We start from the raw sequence: 12,227 nt of genomic DNA on the forward strand, positions 1-12,227 counted from the left end.
AAATTTATATAAAAAAGAAGAGTCATTGAGCTAATCCTATCCCGTGAAAATGCTGAGAAAGGGGTTCAGAAACTCTAAGGTTCCGTTGACTACAGCATGCATGGTCAGCACGGTGGTGCACTTGTTAGCACTGCTGCCTCACGGCGCCGAGGACCCCGTTCGATCCTGGCCCTGGGTCACTGTCCGCATGGAGCTTGCACATTCTCCGTGTTTGCGTGGGTCTCAACACCACAACCCAAAAAGATGTGCTGGGTAGGTGGGTTGGCCACCTATGGGACTGATTCTGAAAATGTCACTGAATTCCTCTTTTGCAACATTGTCTCGCTCTACCCTTACTACACTGTGGGTGCGATTCGGCAACCATGGCTGGTTTAGCACAGTGGGCTAAATAGATGGCTTGTAATGCAGAACAAGGCCAGCAGCGCAGGTTCAATTCAGTACCGGCCTACCTGAACAGACGCCGGAATGTGGTGACTAGGGGCTTTTCACAGTAACTTAACTGAAGCCTACTTGTGACAATAAGCGATTATTATTATGTTGAGCCCAGCGTGGATCTGGGCACAACGGGTGAATCGTGCTAGAGCCCCAAATCAGTCTCTGCCCTGGGCTCATCACAAGTCACCTGACTAGTTCCGTCTGGTGTGATCTGCATATTTAAATGATCAATTAGGCTCATTTAAATACCCAGACACTGCTTTGACCTGGCAGCAGGGAGTCAATGGCCATGCCTATGAGACCTTGCCAGGGTGCCCTTTAGCACTGGTTTCCACAAACATAGATCAGGAATGATGGCACCTCGGTGGTGGGTGTCGTAGGCCATTGGAGACCCCTCAGATGGTTGGGGACAGGGCAGGGTGGTATCGTGGCACTTCACTGGCACCTCAGCACATTTGCCCTGCCAGCCTGGTACACTTGTGGTGTCACCAGGCACCCTGACAGTGCCAAGCTGGCAGCACCAAGAGGTGTGGGTGTCAGGTTGGCAGTGCCAGGAGTTGGACCTGGGGTGGTGGTGGTGGTGGGGGGGGGGGGGGGGGTGGTGGTTATGCCCATAAGAGTGGGGATGAGGGGGGGGTTTGAGGGGCCCAGAAAAGGTTGGGCGGGTTCCTGAAAGCCGGGGGAGGCTGAATGTGTGTGTGTGTGGGGGGGGGGGGGGGGGGGTGTCTAAAAATCAGTGCAGCTGTCCAAAATGACGCCCCGATCTGTGAGGAGCTGGTCCTGCGTTCGTGCTCAGCTCTCCAGTGCAGGATGGCTGCCTAAGTGTGGCCTCGACGGGAAGAAGCCCCTCCAGGGCCAAAGAAAACCGACAAAGTGCCATTTAATAGAGGGGTGATTGTCCCCGCTGCAGCTGCCAAGAAACACCCCGCCAAACACGCCCAAACATTAACTTGGCTCAGGTGTAGTACTTTTATTTCTGGATTATAAGGTTGTGGTATCAAAACCAACTTCACAACACTTCCGCTCAATATTAAAGCAGTGCACTAGAGTCCCGGTTTTGTCTTTTAGATGAGTTAGGAATAAGATTGCGTGGCACGATTCAAAGCGGAGGAGGAAATTGTACCAAGGCTATCTTTTTTATAAAATTCAGCCAAGAAACAATTAACTGGCTGCAAATGGAAGACTCCAAGAAATGCCCAGGAGGGGGACTTTTCGGGGTACAAACTCAACGTAGGGAAGAGTGAGCTGTTTGTGGTGCATTCAGGAGACCAGGGAAGGGGGATAGACGAGCTACCGCTGAAGAGAGCAGAAAGGAGCTTTCGGTATCTGGGGATCCATGTAGCTAGGAGTTGGGGGGCCCTGCACAGGCTCAATTTGACGCGGTTGGTGGAGCAGATGGAGGAGGATTTTAAAAGATGGGATGTACTGCTGCTCTCACTAGTGGGTAGGGTGAAGTCGGTCAAAATGATGGTCCTCCCGAAGTTTCTCTTTGTGCTCCAGTGCCTTCCCATTATGATCCCCAAGGCCTTTTTCAAACGGGTAAGTAGGAGCATCATGGGTTTTGTGTGGACGAATAAGACCCCCAGGGTGAAGGGAGTGTTTCTGGAGCGTAGCAGGGACGGGGGTGGGGGGTGGGGGCTGGCGCTGCCGAATTTGTGTGGCTATTATTGAGCAGCCAATATGGCGATGATCCATAAGTTGGAAATGGAGGGAGAGGGGGTGGCGTGGAAGAGGCTAGAGATGGCGTCCTGTGTGGGCACAAGCCTGAGGGCACTGGTGACGGTGCCGCTCTCGCCGACAAGGTACATCACGAGTCCGGTGGTGGCAGCGACGCTGAAGATCTGGGGGCAGTGGAGGCGACACAGGGGCGAAGTGGGAGCCTCGGTTTGGTCCCCGATTCGGGAGAATCATCGGTTCGTCCCGGGAAGGATGGATGATGGGTTTCGGAGCTGGCATCGGGCAGGGATTCGAATAATGGGGGACCTGTTCATCGATGGGACGTTTGCGAGCCTAGGGGCGCTGGAGGAGAAGTTTGGGCTACCCTTGGGAAATGCTTTCAGGTACGCAAGTGAGGGCGTTTGTGAGAGGCAGGTGAGGGAATTCCCGCTGCTCCCGGCACAGGGGATTCAGGACAGGGTGATGACGGGTGTATGGGTTGGAGAAGGCAAAGTTTTGGCGATTTACCAGGAGCTGAAGGAAGAGGAGGAGGCCTCGGTGGAGGAGTTAAAGGGCAAGTGGGAGGAGGAGCTGGGGGAGGAGATAGATGAGGGTCTGTGGGCTGATGCCCTGAGTAGGGTTAATTCTTCCCCCTCTTGCGCCAGGCTCAGCCTAATACAGTTCAAAGTTACTCACAGAGCGCATATGACAGGGGCGAGGTTGTGTAGGTTCTTTGGGGTGGAGGACAGATGTGGGAGGTGCTCGGGAAGCCCGGCAAATCACGTCCATATGTTCTGGTCGTGCCCGGCACTGGATGGGTTTTGGAGGGGTTTTTCGAGGACTATGTCCAAGGTGGTGAAAGCCCGGGTCAAGCCGAGCTGGGGGTTGGCATTATTTGGGGTAACGGACGAGCCGGGAGTGCAGGAGGCGAAAGAGGCCGGTATTCTGGCCTTTGCGTCCCTGGTAGCCCGGCGGAGGATTTTGCTATTATGGAAAGATGCAAAGCCCCCTCGTGTGGAAGCTTGGATCAATGACATGGCAGGGTTCATCAAGTTGGAGAGGATAAAGTTTGCCTTGCGAGGGTCTGTGCAGGGGTTCCTCAGGTGGTGGCAACCGTTCCTAGACTATCTCGCGGAGCGTGAGGAGGAGGTCAGCAGCAACAGCAACCCAGGGGCAGGGGGAGGAGGGGAGTGAGGGGGCGGGTTCTTTTGGGGGGCGTTTAGGTGGGTGGGTGGGGGTCCCTATTGGTGTTTTTAAATACCATATCGGGGGTTATTGTATATAGGGGAAATCCAATGTATAATTTTTGATTGTTGTGTTCTTGTTTCTTTCTTTTTGTTGGGGGGGCGGGGGGGGGGGGGTTGTTGAAAATCTGTTGAAAAATTTGAATAAATATATTTTACAAAAAAGAAATGCCCAGGAGGTCAGATGGTATTTACAGAATGTTATTGAGTTCGTGAGCAGCCGGGTGGGCCTGGTTTATGCATGGCGAGTAAAATGGAACAGGAGCAAGGATTTCTGACTCCTAGAGATTGGGATCAATTCAAGGCACCAAGGATCAGTAGAAAATGTGTGGGTTGGACTTGCATTTGGCTGGGGCCAATAATGTCCTCACAAAGAGGTTAACTAGTCCTGTGGGAACAGATGAAAATAATTTGCCAGCAGCTATGATACATGTGGGTAAATGCAACAAGTGTAACCAGCAAGGTTGCTGAGCTGTAGCCACAGGTTGCTACATAGTGTCATTAACAGAATTGGCTCAAACAAAGGCAGAAATGGAAACATAACATTTTTGGCTACAATGGGACACTGGATGGGATTTACCCAGCAATCCGCCACATGTTTTTCAGCAGTGGAGGCGGCCCGTCAGCGAGATTTACTTGTCCTGCCGTCGTCAACATGATTCCCGTTGAATGCAGGGCAGCAGGTTAGCACAGTGGTTAGCACAATTGCTTCACAGCTCCAGGGTCCCAGGTTCGATTCCTGGCTAGGGTCACTGTCTGTGCGGAGTCTACACATTCTCCCTGAGTTTGCGTGGGTTTTCTCCGGGTGCTCCGGTTTCCTCCCACAGTCCAAAGATGTGCAGGTTAGGTGGATTGGCCATTCTAAATTGCCCTTAGTGTCCAAAAAAGGGTAGGTGAGGTTACTGGGTTGTGGAGATGTGGGCTGAAGTAGGGTGCTCTTTTCAAGGGTTGGTGTATACTCGATGGACCAAATGGCCTCTTTCTGCACTGTAAATTCTATGATTCTACTGGGAAACCTGAGGCGGGGGTACGCCGATGCTGGATTCACCATTTAACCTGTAAACACACTTATTCAACCTCCATACTCTCCCCTCTATATCTCCAGATTCTTTTGGAGGCTTTAAGAATTCTTCTCTTTGAAATTATTGTATATTATCCTGCAGGGGCCCGTGGGCTGGGAATGCTTGTCTTCCCCGTGTTCCTGGCATTGTAGGAGCTCCTCTGAACGGGGCGGGATGTCTCACCCTCTGGCCAATCAACCAAAACCCCTCTTGGGCCTCTCCCCAGTCCGCATCACAAAACCCTCCAGGCCCGCCCTCGGATGGCCAACGTCATAGACCCCCCTTCCTGTTGTACTTCAACCGCCCCACCCCAGTCATCAGTCCCCCCCCAAACAAAACAATCCCAATCCCAATCTCCCCCCCCCCCCAACACACTAATCACCTGCGCACCCCCCACTGCGCTCCCGCAAACTAGCCTGCCCAGCTAGCCTTGCAGCCCCTGGCCTTGGCACCAAACATCTTACTCCCCACTGATTCCCCTCTTTTCTGAGCCCCCCTCCCAGAGAAACAGGAAATAATACCAATAACTGTAGAAAAAAAAATTCCCCAGCAACACCTCCTCCAAAGTTCAATGTCCTCCCTCTCCTGCCAATCCATTGTCTCTAGCAAACTTCTTCGCCTCCTCCGATGTTCCAAAGTAAACATCGCGACCGTTCTGATCCTTTTGATACATATCAATAAACTGACTTCGGAATGGGAGGCATAATTTCAAAGTTTGCAGTTGACACAAAACTAGCAAATATAGCAAATCCAGTGAAGAGGATAAAAGCAGACTTCAGGAACACAAATTGGTAAACTGGGCAGACGCAGGGCAGATTACATTTTAGTGATGCATGTTAGAAGGAAGAAAGAGGTAAACCATTGAATTTTGAAGAGGCAGCAGGATCAGAGACCGACAAGGAGCCACTTCCTCGGCCGTGGTGAGTGCTTCCCTCCTGCATGTTCAGGTTCCGTGTTATTGTTGAATTAGCCCGCTCCGGCAGTGGGCAACTTCTTCATTTCAGATTAATAATAACAAGAATAATGCGAGCCTGGCCAACAAGCTTCGAAGGTGGCAGGATAAGCTGAGAAAATTGATTAACGTACATGGAATCTTTGACTTTAGAAATAGATATATAAATACAAAGCAATAAGGAAAAGTTATGGCTAAATCAAGATAAAACAATTCTTGGCACCACACTTTAGGGAGGATGTCACGTGAAATGATGCAGAAAAGGTTGACTAGATTGGATCCATATATGTGGAGGGACTAGAGAAACTCGGGCTTGTTGTTCTTGGAGCAGAGAAGATATGGGGAAATTTAACAGAGGTGTTGAAAATTCAGGAGTTTCGACTGGGATAAATTGTTTCCGCCGGTTAACGGTGCAAACCTGAGGATCTATTTGGGGCGATAAGGACACGTTTTAATGCAGGGAGTTGATAAGGGAGTGGAGGAAGTAGAGGCAATAGCAATTTTCAGAAGGAGGTTTAGTTGCAAAAGGGAAAGAATGTAAGGAGAAGGTGCGGTGGCGGTAGTCTTTCAAAGAGCTTTCACAGGCCAATGGCGACCTCTGCTGCCCAATGATGTGAAATACTTGTCAGTCTGTCCCCATGTGGTGAAGATAAACCTGATCATCCGGGGTTTGCAATTGGGTATCCTAGCAACGACATTGTTTACACTCGATGCCAAGTTCTCCTGTCTGCTGCAGGACTGAGGCGGGAAGCCAGGGAGCATCTTCATGGGCTGACACTATCACCAGTTAACCGTGACCTTTAGGTATTCGCGGCAATGGCCCACAAGTACGACACGCTTCTCGTTGAGAAACCCCAGTTAAGCAAAATCCGTTCCGACAAGGAGCCACTTCCTCGGCCGTGGTGAGTGCTTCCCTCCTGCATGTTCAGGTTCCGTGTTATTGTTGAATTAGCCCGCTCCGGCAGTGGGCAACTTCTTCATTTCAGATTAATAATAACAAGAATAATGCGAGCCTGGCCAGCAGGCGTTCCTTCCTGCCCATTTGAAGGAAGGCAGGTGGAGTGCTGCTGACAGCAGCAGTTAGAATCCTGAAATACTTCCAGGTTTCCCTTTCTTACGCTTTGTTGGCACTTCCTCGACATTACTTGGCAAATAGCATCCTTGTTTTCTGCAAAGAGGTGTAAGACAGGATTGAGGAAAGATTTTGCAGAGCTTGTGGGCGGGATTCTCCGACCCTCCCCGCTGGAATCGCGCCCGGCGTGAGGCGGAGAATAGCCGTTCACCCTGGAAATCCGGCGATTCCGTGATTCTCCGCGGACCTGCAAGCCCTCGCGCGCAGTCGTCGCGGCGCTGGTCGGGGGCCGTTGGAATAGGTCCCGCGGCGATTCTCCGAGGTCGATTGGCCGAACTCCCACTGGGGGTCCCAGCTCCCTCTGGGTGGTACCACATGTAAACCATGCCGGCCTGGCGGCGGTCCTGGTGGGGGGTATCTGACTCTGGGGGGGGCCTCAGCGGTGGCCAGGCCCGTGATCAGGGGCCACCGATTGGTGGGCCATCCCGATCTGGGAAGGACCTACCTTCCTCCGCGCGGGCCCACTGTGTGGCTCCGACATGTTGGCGGTGCCCGCGCTGAGGTGGGCAGAAATGCATGCGTGCGGACACGCTCGCGGCCACCGTGCGGCTGTGCGCTCTGGCTAGCCGGACCCCGCCGGCAGCCAGAGCTGCAGAACGCACGCCGGGGCTCTGCTAGCCCCCTGGAAAAAGGAGAGTCACCCTGGACCTTCAAGGAAAAAGTCCGGAGTGATTCTTGCCTGTTTTCCGGTGGGCATGGGGACATAGTCCCCACAAGGGAGAATCCCGCCCGTTTCGGGATTTGGAGAAGGGAAGTTTTTGTTTGGCCTCTACTGTGGTTGCCAGATACTTAGCTGGAAAGAGTGAGGTTGTAAAAAGCACGAATGCCTCCAACATAATGCAAAGATAAAAGGCTGATGTTCTGGAAGAATTTCATGACTTTACCATGATGGTGCGTGAAGATCACTGCAGTGCATCATCTGATAGCATTGATCACAATGTGCCTCTTATTCCTGCATTTCTTCCTATCCCACACACTTTCCCATGACTGCCTATAAAGTGTCACCTTCCTTGTCCAGTCTCATTGCTTTCTGCACAATGTTTCAAAAACAACCTGCAGCCAATTCCATCTGCATTTCTGCCCTCATTATCTCCACTGATGGTAGCCATGATGTGGAAATGCCGTCGTTGGACTGGGGTGAGCACAGTAAGAAGTCTTACAACACCAGGTTAAAGTCCAACAGGTTTGTTTCAAATCCTCCGAAAACTTGTGATTTGAAACAAACCTGTTGGACTTTAACTTGGTGTTGTAAGACTCCTCACTATCTCCACTGAGTGCCCCTGCACATAACCCAGGGGGAGCTGATTTAACTCAGTGATGCAGAACCAGGCCAGCAGCATGGATGCAATTTCCGTACTGGCTGAGGTTATTCATGAAGGTCCCACCTTCTCAACCTTGCCCCTCGCCTGAGGTGTGGTGACCCTCAGATTAAATCACCACTAGTCAGCTCTCCCCCTCAAAGGGAAAAGCAGCCTATGTTTATCTGGGACTATGGCGACTTTATCTTACCTTGACAGAGTCCAGACGCAGAGCCACCCCTTCCCCTTTTATTGTGGAAGAAATCTATGAACAGCAGATCTTAGTTACTGGAGGAGACATAATATTGATTGTGGTGCTGACCTTATAAAAAATTCATCTGCCCTGTAAATCCAGGACTGTTTTGAGAAAGAGACAAAAGATCTAGTGTGGTACAGCTTCAGGTAATGAATTAAACTGAAAATTTAATTCAAATTGTAGGTACAAGGAGAGGATAAAAACCAAGATCCTAAGAAAGAATAACTTGCAGTCTGATGCTTTGAATGGACATCGATGGCGTTTCCTGAAAAATGGGTTGGATGATTTTCGTGATGGGTTTCCACCTCAGTTGCAGGAGGATTTAGCAATAATCCAGAGTGAGAAAGGCGCTGGTCTTAGTCCTTTTCTCAAGAACGTGGCAGAGAGTTTCAAACCTGCTCAGAGAGTTTCAAAAAGGCTGACTAAATCACAGATATGTTTTTCCAAGTCATTACCATTACAACAGACGAGGAGAGAACAGATGGAAGAGATTGAATATGGCTTGAGTCAGCATCCATTAGCTCTTTATCCCCATTTGGAAGAAGGAATGTCTCCAGAGGTAGGAAATAACTTTGTCAAAAAGCTGGCATTGTCTGATTTTAACGGACTTAACTTTTTGTTCCTCTTGTGGTGCCACCTCCTCTTTCTGCTAGTTTGGCTGAGTGCATAAGGCTCTTTCGCTTTAGGCTTCTGGTTAAAATAGCAGTCCGGCTTTAATGATATCATCAGAGTTCAATCTGCACATTTAAAGTAGGTCTATTCTAAGCTGGTAAAAATTGGATCCTGCAGGAAGAGAGAAAGACTTTGGTGGGTAATTCGCAGAGGTAATTCTAACTGTCTACCAGTTGATTTTTGGCTGAAGGGGTAGGATTAAAATCACATGCATAATGTTCAAAAACACATCACAAATTTGTCTGATACAGAAAAAAAGTCCCATTTTTCTGTTTGGATTAACTTATTCACTTTAAAATAGGTAGGAGAAATAAATGGGCCAATTCAAATGCTGCAGTGTAAAACAGTCACATTAACTTAATCTGCCAGGAGTTCCCCCACAGAAGTCTGTCCCTCTCTTTGCGTCTGCCATCCCAAATTTAGACATTTTATGAAACTAATTGGGTATAGAAGTCCCTGGCTTCTGTCGATACATTCTACAGATGTAAGAAAGTCACGTTATTATGTGTTTAACCTAATACCTCAAACTACTGAAACAGTGTGTGTTATCTACAAGCTGCAATGCAGGAACTCAACAAGACTTCTTAGACAGTACCTTCAAAACCCCTGAGTGCTACCACCTAGAAGGACAAAGGCAACAATAGACACATGGAAGCGCAACCACCAGGATGTTCCCCTCCAAGGCACTCACTATAATGACTTGGAAATATATCACTGTTCCTTCACTGGGTCAAAATCTCCTTCACTAGTGGCACCTACACCACAGAAACTGCAGCGGCTCAAGAAGGCAGCTCAGCAACACTATCTCAAGGGCTATAGTAATGGGCAATAAATGCTGGCCTAGCCAGTGAAGCCTACATTCCACAAACAAACAAAAGAAAAGAAAAAACAGATAGTCAAGGCTTCACTTTAGTGCTTCAGCTGAAAGATGCCAATGGAGTACTTGCTAGGTACTGCACTGGAGTCTCAGCCTAGCCTGAACACATCCTGGTCTGAAGTTTGAACCTACATCTTTCTGATCCAAAGACAGTGCTACCACCTGAGCCAACTTTCTTGTTAGCTGATTAACGAGGAATAGCCTCAAGAAATTTACAGACATGTATGTACTTTTCATCAGAGGAATAACACAAATATTTTCAATCCAGCTCTTTGAGGAAATTGTAGGTATTCTAGATCCTGAGATGGTCTTGTCTGGTGAGGATATTTGTGAAGAGTTACCTGCTGAAGAGAAGGCACAGGTTACGCAACTAAAAGAAGACAAGGCACACAGCTCAAAATGCTCAGAAGAGTAAGTACCTCTGTCCTTTACTTAAGCGTTTTTAATGAAGTACAAATTTAAACGACAGAAAATAATGAGAAAATAATGAAGTAAAAATACTAAGTGCTCAGCTCATTCAACAAACCCCCAAAATAGCCTGTCTGCTTTGTTTACAAATCATAATGGATCCATCTTTTAATTCAAACCTTTTTTTGGCTCAAAGAAGCATCTGCCCGCTCCCTCCCCCAATTTCATCCTCCCTCTGGTCCTCTTGCCATGTGTCCCCTTGTGTTTGAACCCGTTTCCAAGCCACTTGCAGTGCTCTTAAGGTAATCATAGAATTTACAGTGTAGAAGGAGGTCATTCGGCCCATCGAGTCTGCACCGGGCCTTGGAAAGAACACCCTACCCAAGCCTACACCTCCACCCTATCCCCGTAATCCAGCAACCCCACCTCACCTTTTTGGACACCAAGGGCAATTTAGCATGGCCAATCCACCTAACCTGCACATATTTGGACTGTGGGAGGAAACCGGAGCACCCGGAGGAAACCCACGCAAACACAGGGAGAACGTGCAGACTCCGCACAGACAGTGACCCAAGCCGGGAATCGAACCTGGGACCCTGGAGCTGTGAAGCAACTGTGCTAACCACTGTGCTACCGTGCTGCCCACTAAGGTAGTTATTAGGAAGTCTACTGAAATAGAAACATAGAAAATAGGCGCAGGAGGAGGCCATTTGGCCCTTCAAACCTGCTGTGCCATTTATCATGATCATGGCTGATCATCCAACTCAATAGCCTGATCTCGCCTTACCCACATATCCTTTGATCCCCTTCATCCCAATTGCTATACCTAAGTGCTTCTTGAAATCATAGTGTTTCATCCACAACTCCTTTTTGTGGTAGCGAATTCCACAGGCCAACCATTCTCTGGGTGAAGAAATGTTTCCTCATTTCTGTCCTAAATAGTCTACCCCGTATCCTCAGATTGTGACCCCTGGTTCTGGACACCCCCCACCATAGAAACATCCTTCTTATGTCTACCCTGTCTAGTCCTGCTAGAATTTTATAGGTTTCTAAGAGATCTCCCCTTATTCTTCTGAACTCCAGCGAATAGAATCCTAACTGATTCAATCTCTCTTTATGCGTTAGTCTTGCCATCCCAGAAATCAGGCTGGTAAACCTTTGATGCGCTCCCTCTATAGCAAGAGCATCCTTCCTCAGATAAGGAGACCAAAGCTGCACACAACATTCCAGATGTGCCCTCACCAAGGCCCTTTAGAATTTCAGCAAAAATCCCTGCTCCTGTACTCAAATCCTCTTGCTACGATGGCCAACATACCATTTGCTTTCTTTACCCCCTGCTACATCTCCATGCTTACCTTCAGAAACTGTGTACGATGACACTCAGGTTTTGTTGCATATTCCCCCTCCTGATTTATGGCTATTCAGATAATAATCTGCCTTCCCATTTTTTCTACCAAGGTGGATAAACTCACATTTATCCAAATTATACTGCATCTGCCATTCATTTGCCCACTTGCTCAAATCACACTGAATGATCTCTGCATCCTCCTCACAGCCCACCCTCCCATCAAAATAATTTTTATTTCTTCCTTGTGGCAGTATGGCTATGATTTTGGAACATTGTGATTCTCCTAATTGTCTACAGTAAAACGACGTGGATCTTCCACGAACATGTTGGTTGCTGCACGGGAGAATTCTCTCAGAAAACACCACCTTCTTTTCCCACCTGTTTGCTATGAATAGCACGCACATTGAAAGAATAATCACTGTCTTTCCACTTTCCTGTACATGTCTTTCCATGGTTTTCTTGGAGCAGTACCCGTCGTGCTGCATTATATTTTGCCTGCTCATATGCCGCTCAATGCTAATTAAAGAAAACTAGTTTAAAGTGCTATTGCACTGACATTTTGTAGGCTTGGGAAAGGGCAGAGGAGGTGCAATTGGAATGGGTGGACCAAAATGCTAAGATGCCAACATATTGGTGTGCCAGGACCAGATCTCGGGGAAAATAAGGGGTATAATCTCATTAAATGTTGATTTATTAAAGACATTGATTGCAGAGCGATCGATTGTTGTTGGGAAAGTTTCACTGACAAATTTCTTCAATATGTTTGTATTGTGAGGCATCTTCAGCTGGAGAAGCTAGGCATGTAACCTAACAACAAGGTGAAATTGTTGGCTGCTACTAGCACAAACACTCCAGTCGTGCCAGATTCGGTGCAGATACATATGTCCC

General features: G+C 48.6%; 1 protein-coding gene across 2 annotated transcripts in view; it reads left to right on the forward strand.

The window, feature by feature from the left end:
* The first annotated feature begins 6,045 nt into the window (after positions 1-6,045).
* Positions 6,046-12,227, forward strand: part of LOC140408720 (protein FAM47E) — a 72,781-nt gene continuing 66,599 nt past the window's right edge. The window contains exons 1-3 of one of the 2 annotated variants that reach the window (XM_072496321.1): positions 6,046-6,250; positions 8,218-8,593; positions 9,852-9,994. In XM_072496321.1, the coding sequence (XP_072352422.1) occupies positions 6,165-6,250; positions 8,218-8,593; positions 9,852-9,994 (605 nt within the window). In that variant the 5' untranslated portion in view covers positions 6,046-6,164. The remainder of the gene's footprint in view (positions 6,251-8,217; positions 8,594-9,851; positions 9,995-12,227) is intronic. The other variant, XM_072496320.1, reaches the window with a different exon arrangement.

Source organism: Scyliorhinus torazame, chromosome 3 (assembly GCF_047496885.1).
Source record: "Scyliorhinus torazame isolate Kashiwa2021f chromosome 3, sScyTor2.1, whole genome shotgun sequence".
In the NCBI taxonomy this organism is placed as follows: domain Eukaryota; kingdom Metazoa; phylum Chordata; class Chondrichthyes; order Carcharhiniformes; family Scyliorhinidae; genus Scyliorhinus; species Scyliorhinus torazame.